This window comes from Nesoenas mayeri, assembly GCF_963082525.1.
Source record: "Nesoenas mayeri genome assembly, chromosome: 7".
Classification (NCBI taxonomy): domain Eukaryota; kingdom Metazoa; phylum Chordata; class Aves; order Columbiformes; family Columbidae; genus Nesoenas; species Nesoenas mayeri.
This window is the reverse complement of record NC_137551.1, coordinates 6,136,841-6,159,357: the sequence shown is the minus strand read 5'-3', so window position 1 is coordinate 6,159,357 and position 22,517 is coordinate 6,136,841. Positions and strand designations below refer to the sequence as shown.

Below are 22,517 nucleotides of genomic sequence, written 5' to 3'. Positions count from 1 at the left end.
ACACATCACAAAGATGAAATAAGGGATGTTGAAGTATCAGGTTTGTTTTGAAGTTCATTCGAAATAACATGATTCTTTACAGTGGTCATGAATAAAGCATTTAATTTTGATTCCTACCAATAAAACCTTTATGTTTCCCTGGTATATATTACAAGGGCTTGTTCCTTTTTTCTTTTTTACTGAAGCCAATAGCAAAATCCCACTGACTTCTCTATAAAATAGATTTAATTCTAATATGTTAACCATATGCTGATATATTATATTCCCATGCCTGTGTTGTAATGACATTCTTATTATGTTATATTATGCATTTTCTGTACATTTTCATAATGATACATCACAACTCCATCTATTCTATTGCTTCCATCCTTCAGCCCATTTCATTCTCCTGTTTCAGTGTTCAACCCGATATACTTATTTTCATCCCTTCTGTTCACAATATTCTGTTTTTCAGCTCCTTATCTCTGCTGTCTCCATGGATAATATACTTTTGTCCTATCATATTTTCCCATGCCTACATTCTGAAGCCACCCCCAAATCTGTGGCTATACCTTTACGTTCCAAGTTTTCATCTCCAGGATTCTTGAATCCCCCCACAAGGAGGTTTGCCCACCCCATGTCCATTAAATTTAACAAAACACCAAAATCCTTAGGCTGAAAATATTGCCTCTAATTCTAAATACAATAAATTCAGAAAAAAAAATGCAATTCTGTTTCTTCTGAAAGCCAACCCATGAACAGGCAATCAGATAAGAACAAAGCCACACCACCAGAAGCTTAAGAAATGCCATACGCCTTTGCTAGAACCTTTCCTGTCTTCACGGACTGCCAGAATATTCATCGGTAGCAAGTTGAGCTCCCCCCCCAACCAGTTCACATCTGTTTAGTAGTCAATATACTTATGCAGTCTGGATAAAATAACCTATTTCCTACAGACCTCTGTAATTGCTAGAGAGAAGCCAGAACCAAATTCTCAGTCTTTTTTTTTTTGGTAAAGAAAACCTCCATTTTTAATCTGTGGAAACTTTTCAAAAGCCAGTGAGGATCAAAACAGAAATGTGAAAACATCAACATCTCAAACATCGATTAAATTCTTGTCATGACAGAACAGAATTATTTTTTAAAAAATCCTGGTCTGCTTTACATGCATATAACCTTTTAACTAAATTTTCTATGTAAAACATTTCTCGTGGTTTAAACTTCCTTACTAAAAAGATACAGGGTTGCTGGAACTTCTCTCCACCCCGTACACACTGTACAGAAATTTAATGCTATGCAATGAAATTCAGCTTGCAGGACAGATGCTTCCTTGAATAGTAATTACAATTTTAAAGCTTCTGAACTGCAAATCTGATATAAGCTGAGGCTTTTTGGATGCTTATCTGAACCCAAACTCCAAACAATCTGAAGTTCACTTGACTTGTAATTAAACAATGCAGTGGTTTTTACTCCAGAATTGTGTCAAAAGACATGAGAGCTATCATTACCAATGCTGTGGTACTACTTACTGGAACTTTTTTGAAGTACAAAGAACAGGATAGAACTTCTACTGAGACACATCTCACTATCAGAAGGAAAAATGCAAATTAGGAAATACAAACAGGGATGTTCCTTGTTTAATTACCACCTCTGTTCCAGGGCTATACCAGAGGAGCCCTTAATACCCCAGCACACCCAGACAGCAATAATGAAGCGGGTGGCAGCAGCTTCACCTGAGGGTTACAAACGAGCTGCAGTATGAACAGCAGTGACCAAGAAGGCTCCTTCCCCCAATACTCACACTAAAAAGAAATATGGCAGGTGGTCACATCTTGACCATTCTAGGAAAGAGACACAGAAGGGGACACACTTAAGGAAGGAAAAAAGATGCAATAATAAAAAGGAGTAGGTCAGAAGAAACTATCAGCTTGTTTTTGACTATAGTTCTGAAATGAAGTGTTTCTTTCCTTGCTTTTGCTTTCTATCCTGTTGTTGCTAAAAACAGAATATGACGAAATCTCAGAAATTCACACACATTACATGAAAAATATATGAAAAAAAGGCTACTGAGACTATGACCAGGTCTTAAGTTCATAACACACTTTTTCCAGTCCAACAAAGTTATAACAAACCTTTTTCAAACATGTGTGCAAGCCTTAGCTCTTATGACAAACACACAGAGACAGATTTCAATTTTTGTGAAGCATGTCAACTCTCATCTTCTATTTTTATAGATGCAGTACCAAATTTCTCCTCATTGACTATTTCAACCCAAATGTAGGCAACAGTCCATTTGAAGCTAGACTGCATAACATCTTGTCTGGTTTCCATGGAATTGTGGACAGGCATAAGTGATTCTAGGCCATTCACCACCCTTTGCCCCTGTAAAAAAGGGCACTGCAAACACAACTAAATTAACAGAGTGGGCAGAGAAAAAGTAAGTACCAGCACATCTACACGACTCCCTGTACAGCCAGAGCCTTTCCACCACTTCTCCTTCTTGTACGCTCTTTGGGACGTCTCATGCCTAAGAAAGATAGTTCATTCAGCAAGAAATTCTCCATATATCTCAGGCACTTACGTCTGGTCAACAGAACATGAACGGAGATGAAGTAGTGCTTACATCCCATCTCCAGAATTCATGGCAGTCTTTAGGTTAGGTACAAAGAGGACCAGAGTTGGTTTTACCCTATGGTACCACGGGAACTGAAGGCACAATCAACCTGGGAAGCAGGGGATCAGCTGTGTACAGGATTGTGTTGGCTGTATTGAAATTGCGACTAGAGGAGGTCACTTGGGGGCAGGGTTCTGGGTGTGATCACAGGAAAGATGAGGACATAGCACAGCACTGCAGCCTTTCCACTGTCACGAGAGCAAAGCTACAGGAGACAGGACACGTTCGTTGCTTTGCAGCCTCCAAGAATAATCCATGCCTACAGTGACACCATCAAATGTTCAATAATTTAAAAAAAGAAACTGTAAGTGTGTACTAAGGGGGAAAAATGTTGAGCATTTCTTCTTATTGCATGTATTTAAAATTACAGAGATCTTCCCTGGGTAAAGGCTTTTCATTGTTTCAAGAAAGTCTGAGGTGTTCATCCAATGTTTCATCATGAGGAGTGGAAAAACAAAATAAAACAAAACAAAAACATAAAACACACACAAACCACCACACTAACCAAATATCCAAGGTGGCTACATGAAATGCAGAGTGAGTTCATGAATGTATGTAAATGAAGAGATACAGATCTCCAGACATCTATGATACAGTATGGTGTCTTTAACCTTAGATCTTTAAAATACCAGAGGCAGGACATCCCACTGGTTTTCTGATTCTATCCTGTGAAGATCCAGTTTCATCACAGGTTTAACTGACATTCTTCTGACTCAGACAGTGTGATCAGATTATATGCTACATACGTCCATCTCCTAAACTGAACATTATTTAGCTCTTTGTGAGCTATTGATGTCTCATATATAGGAAAAGAAGGACATCCATTTCCTTCTGTTTTTCAGCCTGTTTCCATAATTTGCATGGCATGTGAGCAGTGTTTATAATGGGACTTCCAACATGCTGTTGTGAGTGTGTAGAGGGACAGGTGGGACATCCAAATGCATAAACCGGTTGTGCTAATGAGAAACAGTTTTGTATTATTTCATATGTCTTCATACTTGATTTTATTACATTTCAGTCTTCAAAATAACAGCAAGAGAACAATAAAAGTCACAAGTAAAAGTTTTCTCTTCAGTTTTACAATGGACTGGAAATTTGAATTTTAAATATTTTAATGAGTGACTCACAGCCATTACAACAGAGTCACCCTTTTCATCCTTTGATTCTCTTATACATAAAAATAAATCTAGTAGTATAAATACATACAATTCAAAATCTGTATTAATTTCATCTCTGATTCTACAGTGTATTGTAAACAATTCTATGCTGAAGTGTGTTCAAAATCCCCAAGAAAATAATTTTTAAAAATTAATAACTTTTCATCCTAAAGCATTTCAATTAAACCTGCAATAGTGAAGCTTCCCAAGCTACCACAGCATAAGAGTGGCTGAAGCTGTCATCTACCATGGTCCAGTATTTACTGAAAGTCGCTAGATTTAAATTGATGTTTACGCTATAAGTAATAGGAATTGCTTCATGGGTATTTCCCAGCAGACCAAAGGTATCACACCTACTGATATATTCAAGCAAGATCCACTAACCACTCTTTAGCTTGAAAAGCCATTTAGATTTCATTTTAAATATTCCATATATCTTCAATTGAGTCATTTGTCTTTCTCCTCCCCAATGACTAATTTTAGCAGAGGCTAATTACATTCTGAAGCTAATTTGAGTTCAATCACATCTTAATCCTCACAAACACATTCAAGCACACATCTAGCCCTGGGCCGCGAGATCAAAGGTGCTAGTGGTCAGGTTTAAAACACCCTGAAGTACAGAACAGGCTTTGGGTGGAGGAGATAGAGGGATAGAGAGAAGGAAGAGATTTTTTTTTTAAATGCAGCACTATATTTGGCATTAGGCAATGTTTTTAGACAATCTGTTTCTTCAACATCAAATTCAGGCAAGTACAATTCTATTATGTCTTTTAGTAACTGGCTGGTTTTCATTTTTGTTTTTCCCCCAGATCCCATTGTCTATGAATGTGTCCACATTTCTTGCCTATGATCAGCCCACAATAAGTTACTGTGGAGTACATCATGAACTGCTTGCTCACAAGCCCTATGACTCCAAAACCCAGGAAGAAACAGTGGAAACACACCTAGAGACCGATCTGGATCTGAGCACAATCACAACAGTAGCACGAATCAAGGAACACAGTCAGCAGCTGGCTTAACTCTTGGGGCTTTCTCTTGGTTTTTGTTTGTTTGTTTGTTTTCCTGTAGCAGAGGCTGCAACCAAATTCTATGTAACATTGTGGAGAGAAGTGAGAAGACATAATATTATGGATTCTAGGATCCCTGTTCAAATTAAAAATGAATCACAAAGATTAATTGTTTCAAGTCTACAATTTGTAATTAGTTAAGTTGTGCAGTATTTTTTTTACTTCAGAGTATGACCCTTAAAGTGAATCTTTTTCAAAACTCATCCTACCTACCTGTATAAACTGTACAGATGTAATGTATTTTTCATATTGTAAAGTTTCAATTACCAAGAACAGCTGGTATGTACAGTACATCTTACTTTACAAGTTTCAAATCAACAAAAGTTCTCTCTTGTGTTATTAAGTTACTCTGTTTTGTAGGGATCATTTTGTTACTGCTTTTGTGCCCAGAAAACTTTAATCTAGAATTCTGTCCTTTGCAGAATAAGCACTGTTTTTACCATGTTTAATGTGTAGAATTTTATCTACTGGTTCCAGAAGTAATGCATTAATCAAAAGGAGGGTTTAACTATTCAGACTTCTAAGAAAATCTTGAAATACCTAGCCAAGTTTTCTTGTAAATGTAAATCTAAATCTAAACAAACGTAACAGTTCTCCTCAAACTTACATGTTGCCTTGAAATACAGCCTGATTTCTAAATCAGAAAAAATGTAATGATAAACAGATATATTTTAACGACAAAGTTAATGTATGCCACTGTTAGCCAATGCTGCTGATGTTTTGTAAAGTCGAGCTGTTCTGCAAGGCAATGTGGGCAGGAGACTTCCCCAGGCAGCTGTCTTCACAAGAGCGGCCATGAAGGGATAACCTGCCAAATCAGGCATCTGTATTTCTACTTAAAGACAAATGGGCCCCAAACCTACTTCTGTCAAAGCTGCTGACGGAAGTGGCAACACAAACAAGCCCTTCGAGTTAAACTACTTTTAGAATGTAAAACGTTACTCAAAAGTAAGAAACCTCTACTTTGCTGAAAAATACAGTAATTCAGACCAAATGGTAAAACAGTCCTTTAACATTATGATACATTGAGCTAAGAAAAAAAAAAAAAAGAGACCTCTAAATAAAAAAAAAAAAATAGTACTATTAATTCTCTAACAATTACTAAGTTGCTTATTTGTCTACCATTTAATATCTGGATTGAAGCATTCATATATCCCATTCTTTGGTTTTAAATCTTTGAGACTTCTCAATACTGTATGAGAATAACTTTTATAATATTACCCTCATGTTGTAATCATAAAAGATTACAGAAATTAGAAACACATTATATCATGCTGACTCAGTAAAACACACAAGGGAACACAAGCCTTCCAAAATATAGGAGAAAAAAGTTTCATATGGTGAAGCAAACTTTTTATAATAAAGAGAAATTATATAACCACAAATCTATTTTTCTGAATGTTTACCCCACCATATTTTCCTGTAGCTTCAAAGCAGAAAACTGAAATTTAAAATTACAGTTCAACCGTTTGTACAAAACATAAAGCAAATATAATGAAAAGTAGCTTCAAAATATTGTTAACAAATGAATCTGCAGTCACTATCTCTTAAGTGGAAACAAAGTGTCAAAACAGAATACATTGTATCGGTTATTTATTTAGCATCTTAGATTTTGTAACATATTTTGCATAAATTATTTGCTATTCAAAACATTACTTGTCTTTTTAAGACTCATCTTAAAACATCTACAGTTTCTTATTTCCTTACTTCATGGGTTCCTGAATTTCTGGTCGTCTTCTACAGTGCTGGAATTTTACTATGCACAGTTTGAAAATACATTTTGCTAACTATAAAATGAAAACAAAAATGCAGGTGTCATTCTGGACTTGAGTGACTTTTGTACTGCAGGAAGAAGTTAACTGCTTCGTTTTAAAGTTGTTTTTAAGGCTTAATGTTTAGGCATTCTGGGTCTAGTAGAAGGACTGAGCTGTTAGGATGAAATATCACCATTATTTCAGTTATTTTTCCTCTACCTTTCCTATTCTTTCCCTTGACCCACCACCCTCAGATATTTATGGTGCATGAACGCGGTCCTGGCACTGATGCAGTTACTCAAAATGCACAAATGTTCAAAGGCTCCGTGCTCCACTAATTTGTAGAGAACTGTCTGACATTAATATTTCTAGTGTTAGACACTCTAATGAATTTGGAACATGAAAAAATATTTTCTTATGCCAAGAGACACAAAATCTTTTTGAAACATCTGATCAAACAAGCACAACTGGGTATATATATTCATGTACATGCAAACATTCCTCCTTTTGTTCCTTTTCCTCAATAATGAAGCATACCTGAAGGAACCTAGTTTGTCTTGGACCTCTCCTGCCAGACCAACATCTCAACAGTGGAGGGGTGGCAGAGCACGGCCTGGGCAGCAGGAGCTCCGCACCACCTAGCTCTGCTGTCCCCCCATGGCAGGTGTCCCTGGGGGTGCCAGGTTGCCTGGAACCCCCCTGGCCCCTCCAGGGCTCTGAGCTCAGACACAACAGACCAGGGCCCAAAGTGGCGGTGGAATATTAATACAGCCCAACCCCAAATCCAGAGTGTCAACACATACCTTGCCATACATATAACTGGATACCATTTTTTTAATGGACTACATCAACCCAAACATCTGCCATCCTCAACAAGATGGATGTCTTCAAGAAAACTAGGTGGCAGGTAGGTACCTTCCCTAAAAAATCTGTTTCGTGAAACAAATCGAGGTTAAGCCAAGCAAGGACTCACTCCTACTGTCCTGTGTCAGTGTGTATATAGTTGCTTTCCAAGAGATTACTGCCAGCTATATACTGACTTGGAGTGTACAGAAATAAAGAGTAAATGCTCTAGTTATGGACAAACCAGAAAAGTATCACATAATCAAGCCCCAGTCTTCTAAGCTACAAGCTAGCAAGAAAGTAGGCTGAGCCTATGGGTTCAAATATTTACTTACAGAGGGTCACTTTAATTTATCATTTCCCTTTGCAATAAAATCCATAAACTAGAAATAGAGGAAGCCAACAGAATCAGTCTCAGTCTCACAGTTAAGTAACACCATCAAGAAAAAACCAGGCAAATTCATTATGCTTGCAAAATACAAACTGATAGAGAGTATAACCTCTATCAATAAAAAACCCCACACAATATTAAAAATAAATGTCGCTATGAGCAACAATCCACACCATCCATCAATGGATCATGCTTGTACAGCAATTTACAGGGCTGAAACACCCGTTAGGAAATTGAGTTCAAGTATCAGAATGGAGGTCCTATCTAAAGGTGTATCAGAGGATTTATGATTAATCTGACAAATTACTGCATGTCTCAAGACAGTATATAAAAAAATAAACACCAAAATTCCTGTTCCAATTTAAAATTGATCAAAATTTGCAGTAGAAGGCATTTTACATTGTCTTAAATCAAGGGAACTGAGAGCTACCACTAACAAAAAAATACATAGGCAGTTTCAGAGGTACACTGCAGATATCAGACTTCTTTCGGCAACATACAGCAAACAGAAAATGTACCAGCCTCAGAAACTGTGCACTAGCTTGCTTTACTGACAGTCACTCCATTTCTCCCCTTCTCTCGCAAGTCATTTTTTATCTCTTACTGTTATTTTTAATCCTCAGATCAGACAAGAGAACAGAAATTGCACCAAAACCACAATGTGAATGGTAAAATAAATGGAAATAAATATGCAAGGGCAACACCAGACTAGACTAGAAAAATAAACCCAGGATTCCAGTACCAATGGAACTGTAATACATTCTGGAAATCGCTTTATTAGCAATGCTGCTACTCCAAGGTGAACAAATGCCAGGATGATGTGTAGTGTCAAATGCTGGCAGCTGTACTCAGTTCCTGGCTGCTCCAGCAGAAACAGTCAGCTGAACAGGGGAGAAAGAACAGTTCAACTCACGTTCCTCAGCTTGATCCTCCTCTCTTGAGGGAAAGATCTTTTTGCTCAAGATTTTGCATGCGTTTGAGGGGCCTGGGCTTCCTAAAGGCAAATCTTACCAGTAAAGGCACATATATGTGTAAATTGATATAATAATGGCTTTATTAGGTCAGATTACAGGTACATCAAGACTCCATAACCTGTCTTGAACAGCAGCTGAAAGATGAAACCCACAGAAGAACTAAAGAACGAGGTGAGTACACAGTAGCATTTCCACAGAACACCCCAACAGGCCCCAACAATTTATAGCTCAGGACTTACTGAGCTAAATGTGGTGTCTTAATAGTTTCACTCTGAATGTGCACACACAGCTTCTGTGAAGCCATTAAAATCTGTAACATTCACAAGTCTTGCAGAAAGTAACTTTGAGAAGAAAAGCTGCCCCTTTTCTTTGTTCTAGTAGAAATGCGTGATAGAATAGCGTAATAATAACACTCTTCACTTCTATTCTTGACACAGAAATATGATTATCATGTAATTAATAATGACAGACTGATGAGTTCCAGGGAGCTTGAATAACATCCATCCAGTCATCTAAAGCACAGACATTGCCTGAAACCCTGTAGATTTAATTATCAGATTTCCCTTGGGGACGTTATTATTATAAAATCAAGATTCAGCTCAGCAGAAAGCAGTATATTTTTTCAGCTTTCTTAAGTCCATCACAACAGTAAACAAAAAAGAAGCTTGTTTCTCACAAAGCATTGCAAAACACTTTTCAAAATAGAAAAATACACATGAACCTCTTATTAGGTACTAGTTTAACTGTGTGATCCATATTTAAAAGCAGATGTTCATTAAATTCCTCTAACATCTAAGTGAATTAATAGTTCTATAATAAAGTAACAAGGCCAAATTCCATTTTCCTGCTCTACCTAATTATAGCATCTGATTAATTTTAATTATAAAGTTTCAGAATAAATCAACGTGAATATCAGAGTTCATGATTAATGTTATTTTAGTGAACACCTAAGGAATTAACATTTTGCCACTAAAACCTTGCCAAGAATTTTTATGTAAGCTGATGTGCAGTGTGTACAACTGTGAAAATCCCACACGGCACAGAACTTATATTCTACTTTATCAACATCAATTTTGTATGTAAATAACTCATTCTTAAAAGTGGCTCACAGCGCCTGCTGTGTAATAGCAAACGAGCCTGCAACATGGAATTCATTATACCCAGTCCTGTCGCATTAAAGCTCTGATACTTTCATAGTAATGGACACTTCAATGTTGCATTAGTATGGAATTTTTTTGAATTAACTTTAATGTTTGATTATTGCCTTATTAATTGCCTTGGGTCAACTGACATAAATAGGATGGATGTTATTGTAGCAAACCATAAAGGAATTAGAAATGTTCAGTTATATTCCAGCTTTCATAGAGAGTACCTTCCACTCTGTGTTTCATAAGAAACAGATTTTTTGGGCGGATGCAATTCAGTAGTAGTTCAATCTACAATCTAATGATAAAGTGATTGCACCAATGAAATATATTTTGAAGTCAATTTAAATATTGTACATACTAATTCTGTGCTGCTTCGAGAACAAAAACTCATCAACCAGGGATGAGAATACTCACTAAAAGAAAACTATTGGTCCCTCTAGCACTGTGCACTTCAATAATTTCAGTAGTTTTATACAAGAGTGTGTCATAAATGAGGCGTGGAAAGCCATTAGCTGAACCATTCATATTGAATATATTTTGTTGTAATTTATTTTTTCAAAAGAAATAACAAAACTGATTTATTTTTCTAGTAATGATGATGCACCTCCCTTTTACATCTTACTGTTGGTAAGTCTATTTTTAAAGAACCCGTAAAGTCACACAATTAGTCTAGACTTCACTATCCAAAAGCCTTATTCTCCTTTTCAGGAAATGAAAAAATACAGCTATCAATGGTATATCTGAATATGCAGATAAGATTCTTGAAGAGATTTTTTTTTCTTGCCTTCTGCTTTAGCATTATCTAGACAGTTCATGTTTCTTCTCCTTACCCTTCTGCAGCCTGCCTCTTCCTCCATGTTCTAACTCTCAAAATTGAAAATGCCAGACATATAAAAAGACTATTCGGGCCGAGTTACTGGAGGGCAAAAGAACAGTGTGAAAGCTTTTCAGGTGCCCACCTCCCGAGCTGAACAGGTTTGCTGCCCCATGAGCACACAGCAAAGCTTGTCTGACTCAAGTGCCTTTTACTTCACCACTAGATCTTGCAAATATAAATGCAAAAATATGCCAATGCTATAACATACTGATAAAAATAAATCTTTTTTTTTTTTTTCTACCACTACACAAGGTTGGTGTTGGGCTTTTTTTTTTTTTAATCTCTTTGCACCTTAAAGCCTTGAATATGTATGATTAATAGATGTCTGTATAAACTGTCATAACTCCGCATTTGTCAAGGGATTATAATACAATACAAACTTTAAAAGTGGACCTGGAAGATGTGAACATGATGTCCTCCCCATCTCAAAGCAAAATCAACTTTACTATGATAGATGCTTCTCTAACTTCTTCAAAAACCTTCGGTCTCTGGGGAACACAATATCTACATTAATCTGCATTCATGCTTAACTATTCTTGCTATAAGAATATTTTTCCTTATGCCTAACCTACCTGCTGCTTGCAGCCACTGGAGCTCTGCACCCGGATCTACCATGGTCACCGTGAAAAATGCCATCCAGGTCACTACTGACTGAAAGCCTCATGATATTTTAAGAGAGGAAAGTGAGATATTTTCCAAAAATTGAGCTCTCAGAAAGACAGATGCACTGCTTCTGGAGATGGCCAGTACATTAAAAACAACACCACAACAAAAAACTTTTTAAAAATATATATTTAGATAGGAATGGAATTAAGTGAACCTGATTGGGAATAAGCATTATTGGTTAAATTTCTATTTCCAGTTTTAATATGTTGCAATTCATAACATTTGAAAGACAAGATTTACAATCTTATCTACTGTCTGGCTTAAATATAGTCATTTCTATGCAATGTTTTCCTGGCGCTTTCTTCCATTGCTTGAATAACTCCTTGAATCTACAAAGAATCTCACTGAAGATACCTGGATCCCAAACAGGCATAAAGATCTGCCTCTGTTCTGCACTGCAGGATCAGTCTCATGGTTTAAATGTAAAATGACAAATCAAATGTAAATTGCTGCCAGTCAAGCTTTGGCACTTGTCCATTATTTTCTTCTCCACCTGCATGCATTTTGCCTCAGGATTTTTGAAGTTCAATCTCTTTTTTTTAGCAAAGACATTAAGAAAACCACTGAAATAAATAACTGATTCCAGATGTTTTATACTGCTAAATTACATTCTAATATCTTCACGTAATATGCACTAAAATCCAAAATTATTCTAAGAAAAAGAATAAATTAATTTGTGCTTCCAGAAATAAGTATTAACAGCCTATTGTAAGACTTTGTGCTTAAGATTTTCTTTTTCAAAACTCAGAGGAGGGGAGGAAATTCATACAGGAATATTGCTAATACTAGAAAAAGACACTAGTTACTGAAATAAAACACTCACATTGCTGGCTAAAACTTGAAGTGATTTAAATGCAGAGATAATTCAGTGCTAGTCCTGAGAGAGCATGTAAATAAAGGGGATATAAACATCATAGATGCAACTAAATTATGCTGCAGAAACAAAAAAACATATTCTCAAAAATTATATGGAGCTAGAATAGAAGATATTTCAGGCTGGGGTTTAAAAGAAGGTACAGGCTAATAAGGTACTAAATAAAATAGGAGATGAGAAGGATTAAATTTGAGCCTGGACTGGATACACACAGGCAAACAACCTGATAATGAAAAAAAGGCTTTTTGTCATTTTCTTTCAATTTTCTCTAGCACTCAGTATCTTCTGTATATCACAGTAAACAGTAAAACAGTATCCAAATGTAAATCACTAGGAGAGATAAAAAAACCTGGCCCTAAATACATGAACTAAAAGGAATAACCAATCACAAGAAAAAGATGACAAGATCCACAGATGCAAACATTTACATCTCCATTCTCTAACTGCTCTGGGAGACAAATAAATAACTTTACATTAGAGCCTCAATCAAGTGCTTTTATGTTAAAAATAACACTGCTAATGACCTGTTTCACCCAAGAAGACTTTAATGAAACTAGAAGAAGTGGAAAAGTAAATCAAAGACAGAATTATTTAAAAAACATATACGTTAAAAAAAGTAAGGACACCAAAATATTGCTCATATGAAAATTATTTCAATTACGTGTGGCAATGAGGACATACAGACATACAATGCTGTCTATTGAAAGCAGAGGTTTGCTGTGCTTTGATGGTATATTTTTCCATTAACACCACAGTTTTAAAGACACTCAGTTATAAAGGGAACCTTGGAAAATAGTTTAAAAAGTAAGCAAGCGTTACAAGTCTTTAACAAATATATTGTATGAGTTGCTTTATAAATATCCTGTCTGACTGAAGAGATGAAAAAGCAAACCAGCAATTAAGAATGAGAGTGAGATGTGCTAACTACCAGTAACAACTCTTGAGATCCTTACAGTTATTTCTCATGCAAAGTCAGTATCTCCATTGCAGTTGTCCAAAAATGAATCAGCATTTCACTGAAAAACATCTCTTAGGTCACAAACTTTAGGAAATACATCCAACTAGGAAAAAAATAAAAGAATTCTATCTGTACAGGAGAAGGGGTAGATGTGTAAAATGGAGAAAGGAGAGAAAACTTTAAGAGAAGCAGACATAAAAGGAAGACCAAAATGATTCAAATATATTCAAAATATTCAAATATGTATTCAAAATATGACAAAACCATGTCACTGGTTGTTACGGTAAGAGATTAAGACAAGCAAGTAAACAGGAAGCAATGAAAATGGGAAGGTACAAATCAAGGTGCTGATTCATATCGATTGGTGCCAAAGCAGATTTAATCCCTTGGGGAAGGGGAGTGAATACAATGACATCTGGATTCAAGAAGCTGTCTTCATCTGCCACGGCAGTAAAAGCAGGTGAATAAGACGTTATGTTGCATCAGAAGGACAGATTATCACACAAAACATATACCAAGACAACACCATTTGAATTTATGGTATCTTTTCAGCTTGAATACTTCATTCTCTGTGGACATCTCTAAGGTAGATCCAGTATTTTTCTTCTGACAAAAAGAGCTTTTACTTTGCAGCAATAATTCTCAAAAGAATTCGTTTTAAAACAATGCATTTTTTTCAGCTTTAGTAAAAGCACACCAAAAACTCCAAAATATTCTGTTCCCCAAATTCTTAAAATATAGAAGCTTTGCAATCAGCTATATCTGATTTAAGGATAATCAAGCATGTTTTATGGGCTGCAGAACCTTATAAATCTTTTCTGATTTCTTTTGGGGTACAGGGAAAAGGGGAATTGTTGAAGGAAAAGATGATAGATTACATTTGCCTGTGGGTAGTAAGACTTCCTACAAGGAGAAACAACATTCTCTGAATAATTGCATGCAGTTTGATGCCAATAGGGACACACAGAGTCTAGTTCCCGGTCAGAAATTTTGGCTGCCACAAAATGCTGATAAAAAATGCGTGAGGAAAACAGCATGAATTCATGCTATTTTCCAACATTTTTCTCTCACTGATTTGCTTCGCTTAAACAGTAGGTCAAACTGCCGTTTCTTCCTTCTGCTTTGCAGAAATTCTTCCATCTTGCATCATGAATGTCAACAGAAAAAGAAAGTAATAGCCAGACCACAGAGAGAGAATGTCAAAACATCAAACACACAGCACAATTCCAATAGAAAAGAGCTATAACCAGGACTATTCTAACAAAAGTATTAAGTATATTTTTCAAAGAGTGTTTATAAGACACTACGATAAACATGGGTGTCTGACAATATAGGCAACAATAAAAAAGGACAGCATGAAATATTCACCACAGACCACACATTTTAAAAATTTAATAATACTCTCTCTCCACCCCCCCAGTTTTTACCAAATACCACACAGCTGTCCTTTTATATCCACAGAGCCAAGCTTAACTCCTTGAAACAAGGCGACATGCTGACTCCATTCAAGTCAGTTGAAGTTCTACCATTGGCTTTAGAGGATTTGACCCTTTAAAGTAGCAGGATTTTTGCATTTCTACAAGTGATAGTCAGGAGTCAGCAATGGAGACAAGAATGAGTGGCCTATGTAGCATAGTTGGACACAGGCAATAGCCACAACACAGTAGCTAATCTCCTAATGAAATATTCACCTGCAGCCTGCTGAGACATTTCCTACACTTGAAATATTTGATGAGAGGGTAACTCCTTCCTTCTTACACTGAAAAAAAAACAATGCAACCATATAGTGATTTAAGAATTTACATTTTATGTGGCCATTAGAGCTTCTCAGAGACTGTACCCCTTTTGATCAGAACTTCCACTACCTTCTCCTCAAGAGAATCAAAAAGACACTGAATAAAAGCTCTGCTTTACTGCAACATAATACTGAAAGAGGGAAAAAGCTGTCCTGTGGGATAAACAAAACTAAAAATCAAAGTGCTAGTCAGTCCCTCCCCTGTTCATCACATACCCTTCCCTTCCTGCACTCTTGTTTCCAGTCTAAGAATTCACCGTGTGGGGATTTTGAGGTGCAGTAGCTTTATAAAACCCCCTTAAGATCCATAGAAATATTTTCTCCTCTGAAATCTCCTCCCAGAGACACCAGTCCCCAGCCTAGGAAACTCCAGAACCTTCTCTCAGCTCTTCTCCAAGGAAGCGCATTCTCTCTTCCTTCCAGAAAGCTCCACGTGAACTAGAGCTACAGGGGCCAACAAGGAAAATAAGTGACCTTTCTCCCTGCCTCTGAGCCAAAATGTTGCACACAGCAATAGTCAGTAAGTGGTAAACAATCAAATACCGAAAATTATACTATCAATCACATCATCCCAGAACATCAAAAGTTCCAGTTTACATCACAGTTCATAGATCAAAAGCATCAGAATAACTTAAAGTTTTCTTCTTTGTAGTTTCAGGAACTTCAGGCTATTTTCTAGGTTGCTTTATATATTACTTCAGCACAGGCTAACAAGATATTGAAGGAGAACTCATTAGCAGCTGGTCAACTGTAAAGAGTCCATCAATCATTTTTATTTCTTTACTGTCAGCAACTCTAATTTCAACTCTGGAAAACAAATGTGTTCTAAACTGTAAAATATATCACATAAAATAGTGGCATTTGGTAGTATGCTTTTAGATTTTCATGCTTATTGTGAAAAAGTTAGTTCAACATATAATGAAGTCATTCATCCTTTATAACTACCAAACATAATTAATGGGGGCAGGGGGGAAGTTGCTTCATCTAGAGCAGATGAACAAACTACAATCTACTCCAGATCAAGTCCATCATTTTGTACCTAAAGCTCCAGTAAAAATAGCAAAAACTCTTTCCTGTGCAAATATATATTCTGGATTGTTCTTATATTCCAAGTCAGTGAAACATCAACCAGTTACTATAAAAGGGCCTTTCAGCTGACAACCATACCAAACCCGGTGAACTGCTCCAGTTTTCAGGGTGCTGTTTTCACAGACAGACTTCCACAAACAGCTTTTCTACAAGAAACTTATTTGACATTTGGCAGAAGTTCATGAAGAGGGTAGCACTGCAATTAATCACACAAAATTGCATCATCACCCTCACAAATCACCAGCCTTTTCCTTCATGCGATTGTAGCAGAAGCGCGCTCAATCTCCAAATGCTATGTTTACCATAGCTTTCTGTTTATTATAACAGAAAGATTCATAAAGTTGAAAACAATAACTATCTAGGAAGGAAAGCCCAGATGGCCAAGTGACTCAAATAATATGAAAATAATTACCTCCCCGTCCTCTGTATCCTGACACAGTGGGTAGCTTACTCCTTTCTTGATTCCTAGTCCAACATCTTTCCTGGCTTGAAGCAACCTTAGAGAGTTTCCTCTAGAACCTTAGGAAGATTTTCTCCCTCCAAGGCTCAAGTGCAGCAGCCAGCACAGGTAGGGCAACGCACTCGCTTGTTCTTCTGGTTTTAGAATAGCATGGGATGAAGTGTATGAGAGCCCAAACACTGAATAACTCAATCACCCAGCTCGTGTGGCTCGGCAAGCTGGCTGGTTCCCTGACTAACCTGTAAGCAAGGTTTCAGCTGCCTGAAACAGGAGGTAAATCACTCCTCCAACCAGAGGCAAAAGCAAGCAAAGCCATATTCCCTCTTACATAAAAGCACTGAGAAGAGTGATATTGACATTTCCTAAATTATTAAATAATTAGCAAAACAAATATTAAAAGCAACAGTATGTACAAAGAGTAATGTTAAATATTAAATATTATTTATTAGCTTTTACATTAATACTGGAAAATTATTGTGGATTACTTCCATACAACCAAATCCTAGACAGATTTGTTTCGTTGGTTGGTTGCTTGATTTTTTTTACAGTGCATATCGACTTTCTTCAGAAAAAACTGTTAATATGAGAGAACAGCTCACATATTAAATTACACAAATGCAATTTGGTTGCTAAAGTTTTAATCTTGTACAGCGACATTCCAATCTTCTACTTCTTGTACCTGAGTTCTAGTTCTAGTTCATGAACAGATTATAGGATGCAAAATTGTTAGGTGGATTCTAAAATATTAAATTTAGATAAATCTTTCTAATGTACTTATAAATTTGGCAGGGTAAAAAAAACCCTGCTGCTATGGTAAGCTGAATCACTAGTAAATATATTACTTCCATGCTCATGACAAAATGGACTCTTAGTGTGCACAAAACCATTAACAGCTTTTTTTTTTGTATGGCCAGCCTGCCCCAGATACTGAAGGCAAAACTGCAGAAGGGACAGATTATTATCTGTAGATAACCTGGAAGTCTAAAAGCCCCACTAAATTTCAGCCCAGACTTAATCACTGCATATGAAAAGCATTCACCATTACAATTCTAATCCAGGAAAAAAAAATATTTGTAGTAAGAAAATGCACATGACTGAGAAAATTACTTTAATAAAACGTAAGCCAAGAACCACTGGAGCTAGAAGGGACCTAATGGTCACCTTTTCCATTTCTGACCACTGTGAAACAGCCCAAGTGTTCCTGGAGCTTCCCAGCCAGAAGGTTGTCTAACCAGTCTTTAACTGTGTCCATAAATTAATCTCTGCAGCCTCCTAAGGGAACCTGTTCCAGTGTTTACTCACCTATATCATCAATTTTTTTAATGTGACTTTGCATAAATGTCACCTATTGCCAATTACTTTTCTCTTTCTTTTAACAGATACGGAGAACAACTTAACAACATACACATTATGAAAACCTCTTCCATATTTGAAAAAATTGTGTTCCTCTACTCTATCTTTTCCATCCTAAATTACACAAACTCAGTTAAGTCAACTTCTTCCTACTTCTTATATATGCTCTAAAATCCTTGCTTCATTTTTGTTTGTATCACTCCATGCTATTCTTAAACTGGGATGCGCAAAAGAAAATACTGAGCTGAGCCCTATTGACAGTTCATTTAATTTGTAATTCTCTACAGGTCCTAATGCCTTATGAACATTGCCACTAAGCCAGAAATCTTGCACTTCTACTCATACAGCTGACTTCTTCCCAAGGGTAATCATTTGCACTTGTCATTTCAACTTGCAGATTTCAGATATTTTCTCCAAATGAAAAAGAAATCAAACTCTGCAGAAGTCTACTCTTCATTCCCTTGGCCACCTCATTAACAAAAACATGTCATTTACGTGGACTCAGGCCAGAATCACACTTTATTAAACTATGCCAACTTGACCTGCAATAGTATAAGTAACATTTCACTAGGAATATTCTTTTTCAGTGAATTGTATTTTCCCTTAATACTAAGTTAACTATGCTTCTCAAGTTTGCTCATGAAAACATCCTCCTCTCAGTGTGAAATATATGCAGTTACGTCCCATTTACTACTTCCCTTTTAACCACTAGACAGCTATTCTGTTAAACAATTAGATGTATTTGACAAAAGGTATTTTGAAAATTCATTCTTCTTGTTTATCATCACCTTCTTACCCTGAAGACTTCTAAGAAATGAACATTTAAGGATTTCCTGTAGGTTTTTCCTGGTTATCCAGGTTACATGGAATGATCTATAAATTCTGTAGTTTTAAGATAAGTATTGCTTTTCTATTACTTGCAAATACTCATTCCTCACTGTTTTTCTATGATCAATGCAAACGGTTCAGAAAGTCCTTTCTTAAATATTCTTTAACTTCTTTCTGGCATGTATTTCACTTTGTCTAAATAACTACAATAAGCACTTACACTTAACTATTTACATGAAGCCTGAAGCAGGTAAAAAAAAAATACTTTGACTTACTGTCCCCCATTTACAAAGGTCTTTACTTCTTCATTCTTATTAATACTGGATTACTGGAAACTTCTTGCCTTATGCATCCTCTACTGGTTTTATCACATTCTGTGCTTCAGCTTTTTTGGCTGTGTCCACAAGCAATGCTTGTCCTTTTATTTACACTACATCTCTATTTTCCAGTCACTAAAAAGCTCCTGATGCAGGCAAGTAAGAATCTTTCAACATTGTCCACTTTTCCAGAAGCCTGCTCTTGCACTTCAGATAGCTTCTACCCTCCACCTTACTTTGAATCCATTATCTTTATTGCAATTGTTATTAATGAACCATTTTGCCGTGTATTTTCTCATACTATTTTTGATTAAAATGTTTCCAGTGCTCAGATTTTCATCCTCTTCTTCACGATTATAATTCACTAGTTACTTCTTTGTTTTAAAAGGGCAAACAAAATCTTCAATACTATAGGAAGACCTGAAGGAGTGTGCCTTGCTGTATTATTTTTGCCATAGTACATTTGTTGTTTGGACAAAGGAGCCAACAGCCATTCTGATCTAGAAACCACACATCCAAAAAACCTTCAGGTAGCCAGCAGCCAGGTCTTACAGAACTGAGGAGAAGGTCCAACTTCCACAGACAGATGGCAGCAAGGGTTTCCCAGTTCTCCCACAGGCACACTGTTATGAGGTTGTTCTAAGCACAGAGCTGGAGCTCACAGCAATCCCATGCCACTATTTTCAAACTCCTCCTCATTTACTGCCTCCTGTCACTGAAGATTCATTCTCACCAGCAGCCAGAGAGAGTAGCAAGGACAGGATCATATTTCAGCTGTTTGCAATCAATGCATGATTCCCAATTTACAGGCTACCCTATACATCTATATCATAGATATACACAGACTCTCCACTACAGTAATAAACTAGAGAATTAAAAAATTAAAACTTCCAACCTGAATTAATGGTAAAAAAAAAAAAATCTCTTTGGCAATGCCTATAAAAATACAGAAGCCTGAATTACAGCACCTAATTCACCTCTGTCCTCACCAGTGTTAAGAGTAGGATCCCCTCCTCCGCATGTTGCAAATGATACTCCTTCTCATAAAATCTACCTTTCCTTTTTTTTTTTTTTTTTCAATATGTGTTCAAGGGAATATCATCTGCCTCCTTTGGTAACCTCATCCCTTGGAAACTGCAGTCATGTAGCTCATACACAACCCACATGCCATTCAGTTACAGTGTGTTTCTGGAATACCTGCCTTACCCAACTTAGCCAATTATATCTTTCTTTTTTGTCTCAGCCAAGAGCCAAATATAATCTACAGATCCATGCAGAACATACAGACTAGCATAAAACACATTCCATGCTGAAAGAAATCAGTGAGGCACAAAAACAGGTGAAAGGAGGCAAGAAGACTCTGCTTTTGCTGAGAGAAGTTGTTAGTCTAACACAGAGGTGCTGGTATATCCAAGAAAATGAAACAGGCTCACATTTCTTCAGTAAAATGCAAGGAGGAAAAACTCCTCTAAGCTTTCTAAGGAGGAATTAGTTGCAAAAAACTACAGGTGTTAGGAAGGAAGCTCTCTAAAGAGAACCTCTCTATGGGTGGAACCTGAGACTTAAGACACACGTGAAGAATGAATCTGTAACACACACCTTGCCAAGAAAGGATGACAAGTCAGATGGAGAAGGAAGGAAGAGTGGGGGGTCCTGTGGGACTCCACACAGCAGCTTTCCACCTTCGATGTTTTCCTACAAGACGACAGGATCCATCTGTGAACAGTGCATACTGCTTATCAGTCTCTGAAAGAGTATTATACGGTGGTGCTTCTTCAGCACGTTTTACTTCCTCCTCATCTGGAGACATCCCAAAGTCTTTGCTTTCTGGCCAGTCTGTAATCACTTCTAAGATTCCTGGACGGTTAGGACTTCCAATTCGAGCTCGTTGCGTGATTAATGCAATCCATTTACTCCACGTAACTTCGGTTGCATGATGTGGAGAGGGAACCGTCCCTTTGAACATCCAGCTCAACACTGGCAGTCGAGGTGCCAGGAGGAGCTGTGCTTCAGTACCGATCACTTCTGAAGCAGCTCGAACTCCTTCATATGCTGCTAGTATCTCTTTTTCAGTTGGAGTATAGTTGGCCTCAGATCCTTTGTATCCTCGACTCCAAAAACCTAAGGGTCGACCTCGGGTTTCTCCTGGTGCTTTCTGCCAGAGGCTCCAGGTAAGTCCATTATCTCCGGCTGCAGTGTAGAGCACATTTTTAACATCTAGTCCAGTCCGAACTGGTCCGAGGGCCACCGCATGAGTTATCTCACGCTTAATTTGTTCAAAGGCTTGTCGTTGTTCAGGGCCCCACTCAAACTGGTTCTTTTTACGAGTCACTCGATAGAGAGGGCTCACAATCTGGCTGTAGTCAGGAATATGCATTCTCCAAAAACCTACAACGCCCAAGAAAGTCTGTGTCTCCTTTTTATTAGTAGGTGGAGACATTGCTGCAATTTTGTTGATCACATCCATTGGGATCTGACGACGGCCATCTTGCCATTTTATTCCTAAAATCTGGATCTCTCGTGCAGGTCCCTTGACCTTGCTTCGTTTTATGGCAAAACCAGCATCCAAAAGAATCTGAATTATTCTCTCACCTTTCTCCAAGACTTCTTTCGCTGTGTCGCCCCATACGATGATGTCATCAATATACTGCAAGTGTTCTGGAGCTTTACCTTGCTCCAGCGTGGTCTGGATCAGTCCATGGCAGATGGTAGGACTGTGTTTCCACCCCTGGGGCAAGCGATTCCACGTGTACTGGATGCCTCTCCAGGTGAAAGCAAACTGCGGCCTGCACTCTGCTGCTACAGGAATAGAGAAAAATGCATTAGCAATGTCAATTGTAGCATACCACTTAGCTGCCTTTGACTCCAGTTCAAATTGCAGTTCTAGCATGTCAGGCACAGCAGCACTCAGTGGTGGCGTAACTTCATTCAGGCCACGATAGTCCACAGTTAGTCTCCACTCATCACTAGACTTACGCACTGGCCAGATTGGGCTGTTAAAAGGCGAGCGAGTCTTACTGATCACACCCTGGCTTTCCAATTGACGGATCAACTTCTGGATAGGAATCAAGGAGTCTCGATTGGTGCGATATTGCCGGCGATGCACTGTCGTGGTAGCAGTTGGCACCTGCTGATCATCAACCATCAGCAGTCCTACAACAGAAGGATCATCTGAAAGACCAGGCAAATCAGACAGCTGTTCAATTTTCTCAGTGTCCACAGCTGCTATACCAAATGCCCACCTATACCCTTTTGGGTCCTTAAAATACCCTCTCTTGAGGTAGTCTATGCCAAGGATGCACGGAGCATGTGG

The 22,517-nt window shown here is 37.5% G+C and overlaps 2 protein-coding genes across 2 annotated transcripts in view; one reads left to right on the top strand and one right to left on the bottom strand.

Moving 5' to 3' along the window:
• The window catches only part of LRRTM3 (leucine rich repeat transmembrane neuronal 3), a gene marked incomplete at both ends in the record, with an annotated part of 85,299 nt that extends 80,470 nt beyond the window's left edge, over positions 1-4,829 (top strand). Inside the window, one exon of the mRNA XM_080347388.1 lies at positions 4,620-4,829. Coding sequence (XP_080203514.1) covers positions 4,620-4,829 — 210 coding nt within the window. The remainder of the gene's footprint in view (positions 1-4,619) is intronic.
• Positions 1-22,517, bottom strand: part of CTNNA3 (catenin alpha 3) — a gene marked incomplete at both ends in the record, with an annotated part of 466,214 nt that overhangs the window by 317,098 nt on the left and 126,599 nt on the right. The gene's annotated exons all lie outside the window — the stretch shown is intronic.